This window comes from Fistularia commersonii, chromosome 4 (assembly GCF_037954325.1).
Source record: "Fistularia commersonii isolate RoL2024-O1a breed Wild chromosome 4, RoL_Fcom_v1.0, whole genome shotgun sequence".
Lineage (NCBI taxonomy): Eukaryota > Metazoa > Chordata > Actinopteri > Syngnathiformes > Fistulariidae > Fistularia > Fistularia commersonii.
This window is the reverse complement of record NC_141287.1, coordinates 2,752,062-2,764,216: the sequence shown is the minus strand read 5'-3', so window position 1 is coordinate 2,764,216 and position 12,155 is coordinate 2,752,062. Positions and strand designations below refer to the sequence as shown.

Sequence of the window (12,155 nt, the reverse complement as noted above, 5' to 3'; positions counted from 1 at the left end):
CTTATGTTGTGTTTGTTGTTGTTCTCCTTGCTGTCCATCTAGTCTTGGATGTCTTGTTATCTTCTGTTTTCTAACTGTCTCTCTTTTTATATTCATATTTTTTTGTTTTGACGATTACCAAAATTGCACTAAAATATTTTGACAGGTGTTTGAGCACATTGCACCACATAGAATTGGTTGCAAGTCAGTAAGCACAAGAATTCATACATAAGGCGCTCTGCTGATTTTTGAGGAAATGTAAGGATTTTAATGCGCCTTATAGTGCAGAAATTAGGTAAATATGAGGAAATACGGGATGCAAATGCATGTTTGGTGTAACTGATCTTCTGGATTTGACATCTTGTTAAGCATAGCGAGCGTGAGGCTGGAAGGACGCTGAGGATTAACAATGAAAATCTGCTGGATTTCTAATTTAGGATCGATCGAACATGTTTGACTATGACATGAGCGTTAACGCCGGGCCTCTCGATCCAAAAACTCTTCCTGTCCTCACCGGGTTCTTCATATTTACTTCCTTTTTCATGCACAGATGAAGCAACATCCTTCCCCCGCTATCTTAAATACCGCTTCACTTCTTCATAAAGATATAAAAATGTAGGACGGCTGCGATTCCGCGTTATTTCCCTCAGGATTTGACAACAATATGGGAGTGTGAGGAAGTCATTCATCCATTCATTGTCCACATCGCTCTCCCTGGACCCGTCCATCGCAAACATCCAACCATCCACGTATCTGGGCGATGTAGGGTCTCCAGTGCATGTGTTTGGAGTGATGGAGGAACTTCGAGGAACCCCATGCAGACACGTGGGGAACATGGAGAACGTGCAGAACTTCTAACGTCAACAGAAATGACATGTGGCCGCAAAATCATCACACAGTTCGGACGTATTCTGGTTTATTTGGTTATTTCAAAACATGCACAGAAGAATTGTTCTTTTTAATATACTGCTCAGAAAAATAAAGGGAACACTTGAACAACACAATGTAACTCCAAGTCCATCCCACTTGTGTGAAATCATAGTGTCCACTCAGGAAGCAACACAGATTCATTTGGACTTGTTTTAAGGACATTACATCAAAGTTGGATCAGCCTGGAGTTTGTTTTTACACTTTAATGTTGAGTGTGATTCCTAATCCAGACCTCCATGGGTTGATACAATTGATTTCCATGGATCGTTTTTGTGTGATTTTGTTGTCAGCACATTCAACTGTGTAAAGAGCAAAGTATTTCATAAGAATATTTCATTCATTTAGATCTAGGATGTGTTTTTGAAGTGTTCCCTTTATTTTTTTGAGCAGTGTATATTTTCAGTCACCCTTTTTCTTAAAAATGAAATGGCATAATGGCTTATTTGCAGTCCTTATGTCCTCTATTGTAAGTCGCTTTGGATAAAAGCGTCTGCCAAATGTAATGTAATATAAACAATAATAATAGTATAGATAACAATGTTGCAGCAACTAACAGCTTTTGTTTCTGGGAATGGAAGGACCTGAAGGGACATTAAAACACATTTTCCTGCTGCGCAGAGACGTTCGGCTTGGTTTCTTACGTGCACTCCGGTGAAGATCTGCAAGGCTTCTTCGGAAGCAGCCGTTTGAAACGCAGCATGACGAAGATGTGCTTTCTGATCTCGGGTAACTTAAAGCCGTAGACGAGAGGGTTGAGGAGCGGAGGGATAACGATGAACTCCAGGGACAGAATGATCGCCGCCAGCGGGTTGACCTCCTCCAGGTTCTGCCGGCTCAGGGCGGCGTCGCTGAAGGATGTGACGGAGTAGACCGCGAAGGAGACCACATGCGGGAGGCAACTGTTCAGCAACTTCCCCCTGACCTCCGCGGACATCTTCCAGCAGGAGACCAAGATCCTCACGTAAGTATACAAGATGAAACTCAGGGGCGCCACGGCGATGACCACGGCCCCCAGCATGGCCAGCTGGTTGTTGACCACCGCCGCGTTGCAGGACAGCTTGACGACGTTCCAGGAAGCGCAGTAGACCTTCTGGATGGCGTCGCCGCACAGAGGAACCTTGAGGACCATGTTGATAGTTACGGTGATGTTGCAGGCCGGGCACAGCACGGCGAAGAGTAGCAGAGCGTTGACGGTTCTTGGGGACATCCTGCGGTGGTAGTGCAGAGGGTGGCAGACGGCCACGTACCTGTCGTAGGCCATCACGCTGAGGATGGTCAGCTCGTTGGAGGCGTAGGTGTAGATGATGTAGATCTGGGTGAAGCACGCCGGACGGGAGATCAGGTGCGAGTCGGACAGAAGGTCGTAGAGGAACCTCGGGAAGAAGCCGCCGGAACCGTACAGCCCGTTGAGAGACAGGCAGGAAATGAACACGTACATGGGCTGGTGGAGGGTCTTCTCCCGGACCACCACCAGGAGGATGACCAGGTTGGCGCACATGATGAAGCTGTAGAGCAGCAGGCAGAAGACGAAGACCGGGTAGCGGTACAGCCCGATGCTCAGGAACATGGTGAAGTTAAAATGAAAAGGCAAGCTGTCGTTGTCCATCCGGGTTACGCGTTTCCCATCAGTCTTCATAAACACTGCTCTGTCTGGACCTTCAGTTGAACGTGAAGGTTTTCAGAAGACCCTCTTATATTGATAATCTCCACAGAATATCATGATACATCATCTGACCTGCTCTCCATGCACCAGGGTCTGACCGCAGGCGTGGCAGATGCTGGGTTTAAGCTGTGGTGCCTTCGGTGTCACGTCACGGACGCCTCTCTCTGGAGAACATGGACCATGAAACGTATGCTCATGCAAGGTCATAGTGGGGAATCACACGACCACTGAGAAACCCGTGACCTTTGACGTCCATCGCAGTGGAGAACATCACCACTTCACTAGCTGAGAACCTATCACGTCATACAGAGGCATACAACCATCCACCTGCTCACTAGCGTGGAGGACATGTTCACTTCTGGGAACTTTCAAGGGATACATCAAGTCTCCATGAATGTTAAAGATGGACATTGAAGGAGGCCCGGACATCTGAAGCTCTCCTTCTAGATTGTTTTGTTGTGTCCTGCTTTTGAAGACCAATCGATTCCACTGAACTCGTGAACTCCATGGTTAGATTTACTCCATCCCTACTTCCTCTCGTTAGCCCTCAGAATTCAGCCACATCGGAAGCGCCTCCTGTGTCCATCGTCACGCCTTCTGCGCTCCGACCGCTGATTAACCCCGGTGGACTCAACCTCCGGTCCCGGCGGGGGGGGTTTTGTTTGTTTTGGTGTCTTTAGAGCCGAGCGAAAAAACAGGCATCGGCCTTGAGCGGCCCCTAATTGTCCTCCGGCGGGTTCACCCCGTTGATTGACATGCGCGCCGACTTGTTTTCCCCGCCGGCGTGCCGAGGGACGGGTATTTTGACCGTTTAGATGAGCTTCATCTTCAGGGACGCAGGGAGAGCGGATGTTTATCTGCACTCGGGGACGGTGGACGGAGGTCCTGCCTGCGGAAGGTGGCTGTAAATTGACAACCTGGGGATACGGAAACATCGTGGACTAATGACCCTGACAGTTAATCAGGTGTCATCATGGTGTTTACTCGGCGTTCACCTGCACTTCTGGAGCCGGACAGCGTTACATCAGAAAAGCAAACAGGAGCTGGACTCCAGGGAAGGGGTGGTGAGCTCCTGTTTTGGAGAAGGGGTTTAAAATTTCATTAAAACATCGGTCACATTGGCAGAATCCGATATTTCCGGTGGAGACTCACAATTTGACGTAATGGATGAAGTTTGATTGTATTTGAGAATGAGAATGAGAACAACTTTATTTATCCCGAGGGAAATTGTTGTGCCAGAGTTTCAAGCAAAAACGTAACAGTAGTGGATAATATTAGGAAGGAGGGAGAATAAGAAATACAATGAAATATAAATTGTCTTAACTGTTTTAAGGTCTTAACTTAACTATAAAGATTTGAAGTTTCCCTTGCATGGCAGCTCCTCAGACTCTTAATTTCGCACTTTTAACCCTTTCCGGGGGCCGTGATGAGACTAGCTTACTGAAAAAAAAAAGCACAAAAAAGTGTTTAAGATGAAAACACAATGATTAACAATGTAAACAACACGAAGTAGCACGCGCCACTCCTGCTACGCAACAACGCAACAACACAGGAAGCCGTGAGTTTGTTTTTATCTATGTGTTCGTACATTCAAAATTTTATTGCAAATTATTCGATGGCACGTTTGTGGGTGATCCTGTCTACAGGAGAAGGCCTAGACCGAAGGCCCAGGGCCACATCTTGCAGGGAGTCAGGGTTGCAGGTTGATTTTGGGGTCCAGGAGTTCTCGGTCCAAAGCATCTGGTCTCCGACGACACTGGAGCTGTCAATAATGGTCCATCATGGGAAGAACCTGAGGATCACCTTTGGCTTTTCATTGAGATTTAATCCCGTTGGCCTCGTCACCTGATCACCCTGGAGAACTTATCGTGACGCATTCGCTTGTCGGTCAGTAGCGCTCGAGGAGACCATCATGCCGTTCAGGTCGGAGGCCTCTGGTTCCATTCAGAACATGAGTCATCAGGTCTGACGTCAGTACATCTGGTCCATCATGGGTCCCAGGATATCCCCCGCAACGATAGAACTATGTGCGCTAACGAGTGAGCGCTAACGAGTGAGCTGAGGAGGCCCGGCCCTCCTTTCTCCTCGGCCCTCCAGGGATAAATACTCCAGGAGAGGAGTCCTCCTGGTTTGCCGGGAGAGGAAGGAGGTTGCGTCTTGTGTGTCTCCAGGACTTAATGTCGCCGGCTGTTTCTCTGCTCGCCTTCATCGCCGTCCACTGAGATGTTTCTTGTTTCAGATCATTAGACTTCCCCCCGGTCTGAGCAGCCTGTGGTTGTGTTCTTCACCATGTACTGTGGACCTGACAGCCAGTAAGGAATGGAGAACCTCAGTGAGACGGCGTCCATCATCCTGGCCGCCTATGGAGACATTGGACCCTTGAAGTACTTGTACTTCACCATCATGCTGTTGTGGTATATCTCCATATGTGTGGCCAACAGTGTTCTGATCCTGGTCATTTACGTGGACAGGACGCTCCACCAGCCCATGTACCTTCTGCTGTGTAACTTATTTGTGAACGAGATCAGCGGCAGCACGTCCCTCTACCCTCTGTTGCTGTCCCAGATGTTGTCAGATGTCCACCAGGTCGGCCTCTCCTGGTGCTTCCTGCAGATGTGCTACATCTACAGCAGTGCGTCGGTGGAGTTCTGCAGCCTGGCAGCCATGGCCTACGACCGCTACGTGGCCATCTGCTACCCTCTTCACTACGATGTCACCATGAGCTCCATGAGGGTGGCGACCATCATCCTGCTGATCTGGACTTATTCCTTCTTTATCGTCATGGTCTCGCTTCTGTTCTTCATCGGTGTGAGATTCTGTGGAAACGTCATCGATAAGGTCTTCTGCGATCAACATCTAATAATCAAACTGTCCTGTTCGATATCAGCACTCGACCAACTGTCTGACCTGATCTTCACCTTCGCCACCATCGTCCTCCCTTTCGCCCTGATCGCCGTCTCCTACGTGAAGATATTGAACGTTTGTTTGAGAACCTCCAGAGAAAACAGGCAGAAGGCCATCTCCACCTGCACCCCTCAGCTCGTCTCCGTGTCCAACCTCTTCCTCGGCTGTCTCTTCAATATCGTGGACTCCAGGCTGGACATGACCCGTGTCCCCAAGAAGGTCCGGGTTATTCTGTCGGTGTATCTGCTGGTCTGCCAGCCCATGATCACGCCCTTCATGTACGGGTTCAACCTGCCGAAGATCAAACAGTCGTGTCGGAGGTTTCTGTTCCACAGAAAAATAACCAACATGAGTGGAGACATGAATCCTGTTTGTTCTCCCTCATAAATCTAGATCTTCTCTTTGACCTCGAGATCTTAATTTCTGCCTTGTTTTAATCTCACTGCTCTGTTTTTTGCTTGAGTGGTCCATCCCCAAGGTGATATCAGGACTGAAAAGGGCAAAAGGAGCCAGTTCTAGATGATCGGCAGAGACCAGACCTCCTTTGGAACAATTCAGTGAACATGCAGACGTCAATGAAAATAAAATACACGTAATTTGAAACAAAAAAATTATTCTTTCTTTTCGCCTGATAACAAAAGGTCTGCGGGTTTGGGACCTTTGCACTAAAATGTTTGCTTTTTTGAGGTCTACAAAGGGACAGTGCAGCTCCTACTGATCTTCTCTGTACTTCCCTCCCAGCATTCTCAAAGCAAATACCACATTTGTAGTACTTTTTCAAAGTAAATACTGCGTCTGCAGTACCCTTTCAAGGGAAAAACTGCATCTGTAATACTCTATCTCTGCATGAGCCCATATTGCTGTTCGCAAATGCTAAATGCTGCTCTCTGTCTGGGTTCCACTACTCATTCTGGTAACTTCATGGTATGACTCATTAAGTCCTCTATATGACTTGTGAATGAGACGGTTCCAATCTACTTGAACATGTTTCTTTACCTCCTCTACACCTTCTCCGTTGCTTTGGACTGTTAACCCTAAATACCTAAAATCCTCCATTTGCTTTATCTCCACTCCCTGAAGCTATACTGTTTCTCATTGGTTCCTCTCATTCACAAATATTCCATCTTGCTTCAGCCAACTGCCCTTCTTTTCCTTTCCAGAACCTACCTCCACCTCTCTAGATGTTCCTCCACCTGTTCCCTGCTCTCACGACGGATCACAGTGTCATCTGCAAACGTCATAGTCCATGAGATTCCTGTGAAACCTCACCTGTCAGCCTCCTGATGAAGCCCCATCTCCATTTTCAACTTGTCTGTCAAATCGACAGCGCACCTCACCGCTGTCTCACAGCTGCCATACATGTCCTGCGCCAATCTGACATACTTTTCTGACACTCCAGACTTCCTCAAGCAGTATCGTAGCTTCTCTCTGCACCATGTCTTATGCTTTTTGGAGGTCTACAAAGGCACAATGCATCCCTTTAACCTTCTCTGTACTCCTTTAATAGCGTTCTGTAAGCAAATACTGCATTTGTAGTACTATTTCAGAGGAAAAACTGCATCTGTGGTACTCTCTCTAGGCATGAACCCATACTGCTGTTCTCAAATGCTAAATTGTGCACTCTGGGTTCCACTACTCGTTCTGGTAAATTCATCGTAGGGCTCATCAACCTTTTTATATGGTGTGTAAATGAGAGCGTGAATTGATGAACGTCTCGATATAATGTGCGACTAACAGAATGGTAGAATTTATCTACGACACATGAATGTGAGGTTGAAAGGTTGTATGTGTCTGCATGAGGTCCATCTTTATTCACCTCTGTTCATCTGGAGGTTTGAGGGTTTCTCAGGGAAGACACAGAATCTTCTGTTGCTCTAGTTAGCATCGGTTTGTTTGAAGTGCTTTGAAAGGGAAAGGCGATGAAGATGATGTCAAAGTGGAGATTGCTTATATTTGGCCCATGAAGTCATTTCATCTGATGAAATCATGAACTCCAACCTGATGAGTCTAAGGTCAGGTGGTCACTGTGACATGACGTTGCAGTGGTTGTCCCTCCTCTGCTCGGCCCTGCAGGGATATATACTCCAGGAGAAGAGTCCTCCCGGTTTGCCGGGGGAGGGAGGAGGCTGCGTCTCACGTGTCTTCAGGGGTTTAATGTTGTCTCGTCCAAATATTGGGCGACGGTAAAGTCTCTCTAAGCCGCTAAAGGGGAAGCGTCTTCGAGTAAATGCCGTGGACCTGTCGGCCGTTTCTCTGCTCGCCTTCGTCGCGGTCCACTGAGATGATTCTTGTTCTGCGGAGTTCAGATTATTCCTCCGGTCTGAGCGGTCGTGGTCCTGTTGGTGTGTTCCCCACCATTTACTGTGGACCCGACAGCCAGTGAAGGAATGGAGAACCTCAGTGAGACAACGTCCTTCATCCTGGGCGCCTATGGAGACATTGGACCCTTGAAGTACTTGTACTTCACCATCATGCTGTTGTGGTATATCTCCATATGTGTGGCCAACAGTGTTCTGATCCTGGTCATTTACGTGGACAGGAGGCTCCACCAGCCCATGTACCTTCTGCTGTGTAACTTATTTGTGAACGAGATCAGCGGCAGCACGTCCCTCTACCCCCTCATGATGTCCCAGATGTTGTCAGATGTCCACCAGGTCGGCCTCTCCTGGTGCTTCCTGCAGATGTGCTGCATTCATATCAGTGCGTCGGTGGAGTTCTGCAGCCTGGCAGCCATGGCCTACGACCGCTACGTGGCCATCTGCTACCCTCTACACTACAATTTTATCATGAGCTTCATGAGGGTGGCGACCATCATCCTGCTGATCTGGACTTATTCTGTCCTCACCTTCACTGTCTTGCTCCTGTTCTTCATCGGTGTGAGATTCTGTGGAAACGTCATCGATAAGGTCTTCTGCGATCAACATCTAATACTCAAACTGTCCTGTTCAATAACAGCACTCGACCAACTGTCTGACCTGATCTTCACCTTCGCCACCATCTTCCTCCCCTTCGGCCTGATCTCCGTCTCCTACGTGAAGATATTGAACGTTTGTTTGAGAACCTCCAGAGAAAACAGGCAGAAGGCCATCTCCACCTGCACCCCTCAGCTCGTCTCCGTGTCCAACCTCTTCCTCGGCTGTCTCTTCCAAGTCCTGGACTCCAGGCTGGACATGACCCGTGTCCCCAAGAAGGTCCGGATTATTCTGTCGGTGTATCTGCTGGTCTGCCAGCCCATGATCACGCCCTTCATGTACGGGTTCAACCTGCCGAAGATCAGACAGTCGTGTCAGGAGTTTCTGTTCCACAGAAAAATGACGACCATGAATCCTGTTTGTTTACCCTCATAAATGATCTTCTCTCTGTATGACCTTGAGTCCAGATCTGAAATCCTGCCTTGTTTTTATCTCTCAGGTCTGTGTTTGCTTGAGAAAGGACCGTCCCTGAGGTGATATCAGAACTGAAACGGCCTAAATGATCTGGATCAGGGGTGTCAAACTCATTTCACATCACCCAACATAGATAGATGTCAAGTGGGCCGGAACATTTAAATAATAGCATACTCAGCTATAAATAACCAAAATATCATGTCTTTCCTTTGTTTTGGTGTAAAGAAGTACAAGAACATGAGGGAAATCTTGAAATTTAATGAACAATCCTTTTACAAAACATTTCATGAAACACCTCATATTTCCTCAGACAAACGTGCAATTTACTTTATCATCCACATGGATGCATTGCAACTGATCCCACAGATTTTACAAAGCCACAAAACTGCAGCAAGTAGTTGGTATTGAAAAATATAGTAATGCACTTTAAGATCAAATGAGACTTATAAAGAAGGGGATTTTTAAAACATTTACACATGTGCATATAAAATCTAAATTGAATCCCTGCCTACACCTAACAAATTAAAGTGAGTGCTATTAAATGTGAAAAGAAGAAAGTATTCACCTGTAAATGTTTAAACTTCATCCATGTAAACATGCAAACACATTCAATACATACTGAAAATGTATGGAGTTGCATGAACAGTGGAATTCCAACATTCTGTTATAGTGAAATGGTGACTAACATTAAATTGCACATTTTCACTAGCAATTAGCAATTAGCTTTTAGCGCTGCTTCACTGATTTCTCAGCTATGGGTGAAAGTGGACGCTGTTTCCTCAGACCTGCCAGCGATTGGTTGATCTTATCTCTTCTCAGTTTCATTGCAACTTGTCATATTTTTCGCTCTGATGAGTCTCGTAGAGGCGTAAAATATTAATTTCCTTAAATACCAAAACTTGTTGTAAACACTCCAAGCACAAAGGTTTCCCGTGCATCTCCGTAAATAAATAGGATGTATTCAATTCTTCCTTGAAAATTCTACACTCTTTATCTACTTTTCTCTGTTTTGATCACAACATTTTGGCAAACGAGGGAGATAAAGAACAGGGTAGAAACAACGTCATAACAAGCAGCAGGTGGCGGATTGATGACGTCTGCTGATTGGTCCGTCTCAGTGATGCGGCTTGTCTTCTACTCTGACCAAAACAGTACGTGTGGATAATTCTTGAATTGCATTTAATTAAAAAAAATTAAAAAAATCCATGTCTTTTATGCATTTTTTCCCTTTCAAATTATCCTGCGGGCCTGATCGAACCTCCTTGTAGGCCGGTCCCAGCCTGCAGGCCAGATGATTCCAGATGATCGGAAGAGAGCGGACCTCCTCTGGAACCTTTGTGCAAACACGTGGATGCCAATTAAAATAAAATACATGCAATTCTCTGTACGTCTCTACAAGCATTCTCAAAGCAAATACTGCATCTGCAGCACTCTTCCAAAGGAAAATCTACATTTAATGTAACGCCTTTAGGCATGAACCCATTCACAAATGCTGAATTATCTTCTCTATTTGGGTCCAGCTACTCGATCTGTCGTAAGGACATGTATGTCTCCAGATAATGTATGAACCAGAGGGCGAATGGAAGTATTTCTCTTACTGACATGAATAAAAGGGTGGATACTTGAATGTCTCCATGTAATTTGTGAATGAGAGGGTGAAAGGTTGTAGGTCTCCACATGAGGCCCATCTTTATTCACCTCTGTCGGGCTGAAGGTTCCTCAGGTAAGACAGTGAACCCCTTGTTGCTGTGACATGACGTTGTTTTGAAGTTCACACCAATGTTGCAGTGGTTGTCCTTCAGGCAGCTGGGGAGGCCCAGCCCTCTTCTCTGCTCGGCCCTGCAGGGATAAATACCTCAGGAAAGGAGTCCTCCTGGTTCGCTGGAGGAGGTGGAGGCTGTGCTTCGGGCGTCTTCAGGGTTTAATGTTGTCTCATACAACATTAACTCTCTGCCGCCGAGGAAGATGCATCTCCGAGGAAATGATTTGGACCCGTCGGCTGTTTCTCCGCTCGCCCTCGTCACCGTCCACTGAGATGATTCTTGTTTGACCACACGGCCAGTGAAGGAATGGAGAACCTCAGTGAGACAACGTCCTTCATCCTGGCCGCCTATGGAGACATTGGACCCTTGAAGAACTTGTACTTCACCATCATGCTGTTGTGGTATATCTCCATATGTGTGGCCAACAGTGTTCTGATCCTGGTCATTTACGTGGACAGGAGGCTCCACCAGCCCATGTACCTCCTGCTGTGTAACTTATTCGTGAACGAGATCAGCGGCAGCACGTCCCTCTACCCCCTCATGATGTCCCAGATGTTGTCAGATGTCCACCAGGTCGGCCTCTCCTGGTGCTTCCTGCAGATGTGCTGCATCTACAGCAGTGCGTCGGTGGAGTTCTGCAGCCTGGCAGCCATGGCCTACGACCGCTACGTGGCCATCTGCTACCCTCTACACTACGATGTCACCATGAGCTCCATGAGGGTGGCGACCATCATCCTGCTGATCTGGACTTATTCCTTCTTTATCGTCATGGTCTCGCTTCTGTTCTTCGTCGGTGTGAGATTCTGTGGAAACGTCATCGATAAGGTCTTCTGCGATCACCAGATTATCATCAAACTGTCCTGTTCCTCTTCAACCCTCGACCAACTCTCTGACCTGATCTACGCCTTCGCCACCATCTTCCTCCCCTTCGGCCTGATCTCCGTCTCCTACGTGAAGATATTGAACGTTTGTTTGAGAACCTCCAGAGAAAACAGGCAGAAGGCCATCTCCACCTGCACCCCTCAGCTCGTCTCCATCTCCAACCTCTTCCTCGGCTGTCTCTTCCAAGTCCTGGACACCAGGCTGGACATGACCCGTGTCCCCAAGAAGGTCCGGGTGATGCTGTCGGTGTATCTGCTGGTCTGCCAGCCCATGATCACGCCCTTCATGTACGGGTTCAACCTGCCGAAGATCAGACAGTCGTGTCGGAGGTTTCTGTTCGGCCTGAAACCCGATCTGCTCTTTCTGACGCTCGTTCAGACTCGCGGACACTGGGTTTGACCTCGGAGGAGGCCAGAACCTTCCCTCTGAAAGGAACGTACTCAGAACATTTAAAATGAGGAAGAAAAATTCGAAATAAATCACAATAAATGCAAGGAATCGCTTGAAAAAACACGGGAAATAAAATCATCCGTAAATGTGAAAGGGAAATTGTTTTTTTCCTTATTGAATAATAAGATTCATGTAAATATGAATGATTTGATCTTGCGTGCCATTTTTTACATTAATGACATCAAACCCTTTTTTTGT

The 12,155-nt window shown here is 47.0% G+C and overlaps 4 protein-coding genes across 4 annotated transcripts; 3 read left to right on the top strand and 1 right to left on the bottom strand.

Moving 5' to 3' along the window:
- Positions 1-1,546: 1,546 nt before the first annotated feature.
- LOC147234391 (olfactory receptor 4B13-like) lies at positions 1,547-2,515 on the bottom strand. Its single transcript, XM_086146080.1, has one exon. It carries the CDS (start codon positions 2,513-2,515, stop codon positions 1,547-1,549), a length of 969 nt encoding a protein of 322 aa, XP_086002206.1.
- Positions 2,516-4,891: 2,376 nt separating this feature from the next.
- LOC147234390 (olfactory receptor 1E16-like) lies at positions 4,892-5,863 on the top strand. The gene has a single exon (XM_086146079.1). The coding sequence runs from the start codon at positions 4,892-4,894 to the stop codon at positions 5,861-5,863; it is 972 nt and encodes a 323-aa protein (XP_086002205.1).
- A 2,000-nt stretch (positions 5,864-7,863) lies between these two features.
- LOC147234389 (olfactory receptor 11A1-like) lies at positions 7,864-8,823 on the top strand. Its single transcript, XM_086146078.1, has one exon. The coding sequence runs from the start codon at positions 7,864-7,866 to the stop codon at positions 8,821-8,823; it is 960 nt and encodes a 319-aa protein (XP_086002204.1).
- Positions 8,824-10,931: 2,108 nt separating this feature from the next.
- On the top strand, positions 10,932-11,906 carry LOC147234388 (olfactory receptor 11A1-like). The gene has a single exon (XM_086146077.1). The coding sequence runs from the start codon at positions 10,932-10,934 to the stop codon at positions 11,904-11,906; it is 975 nt and encodes a 324-aa protein (XP_086002203.1).
- The last annotated feature ends 249 nt before the right edge of the window (positions 11,907-12,155 follow it).

Excerpts from the sequence above, each read along its gene's own strand:
- LOC147234391 (XM_086146080.1), bottom strand. The coding sequence starts at position 2,515 with ATGGACAACGACAGCTTGCCTTTTCATTTTAACTTCACCATGTTCCTG.
- LOC147234390 (XM_086146079.1), top strand. The coding sequence starts at position 4,892 with ATGGAGAACCTCAGTGAGACGGCGTCCATCATCCTGGCCGCCTATGGA.
- LOC147234389 (XM_086146078.1), top strand. The coding sequence starts at position 7,864 with ATGGAGAACCTCAGTGAGACAACGTCCTTCATCCTGGGCGCCTATGGA.
- LOC147234388 (XM_086146077.1), top strand. The coding sequence starts at position 10,932 with ATGGAGAACCTCAGTGAGACAACGTCCTTCATCCTGGCCGCCTATGGA.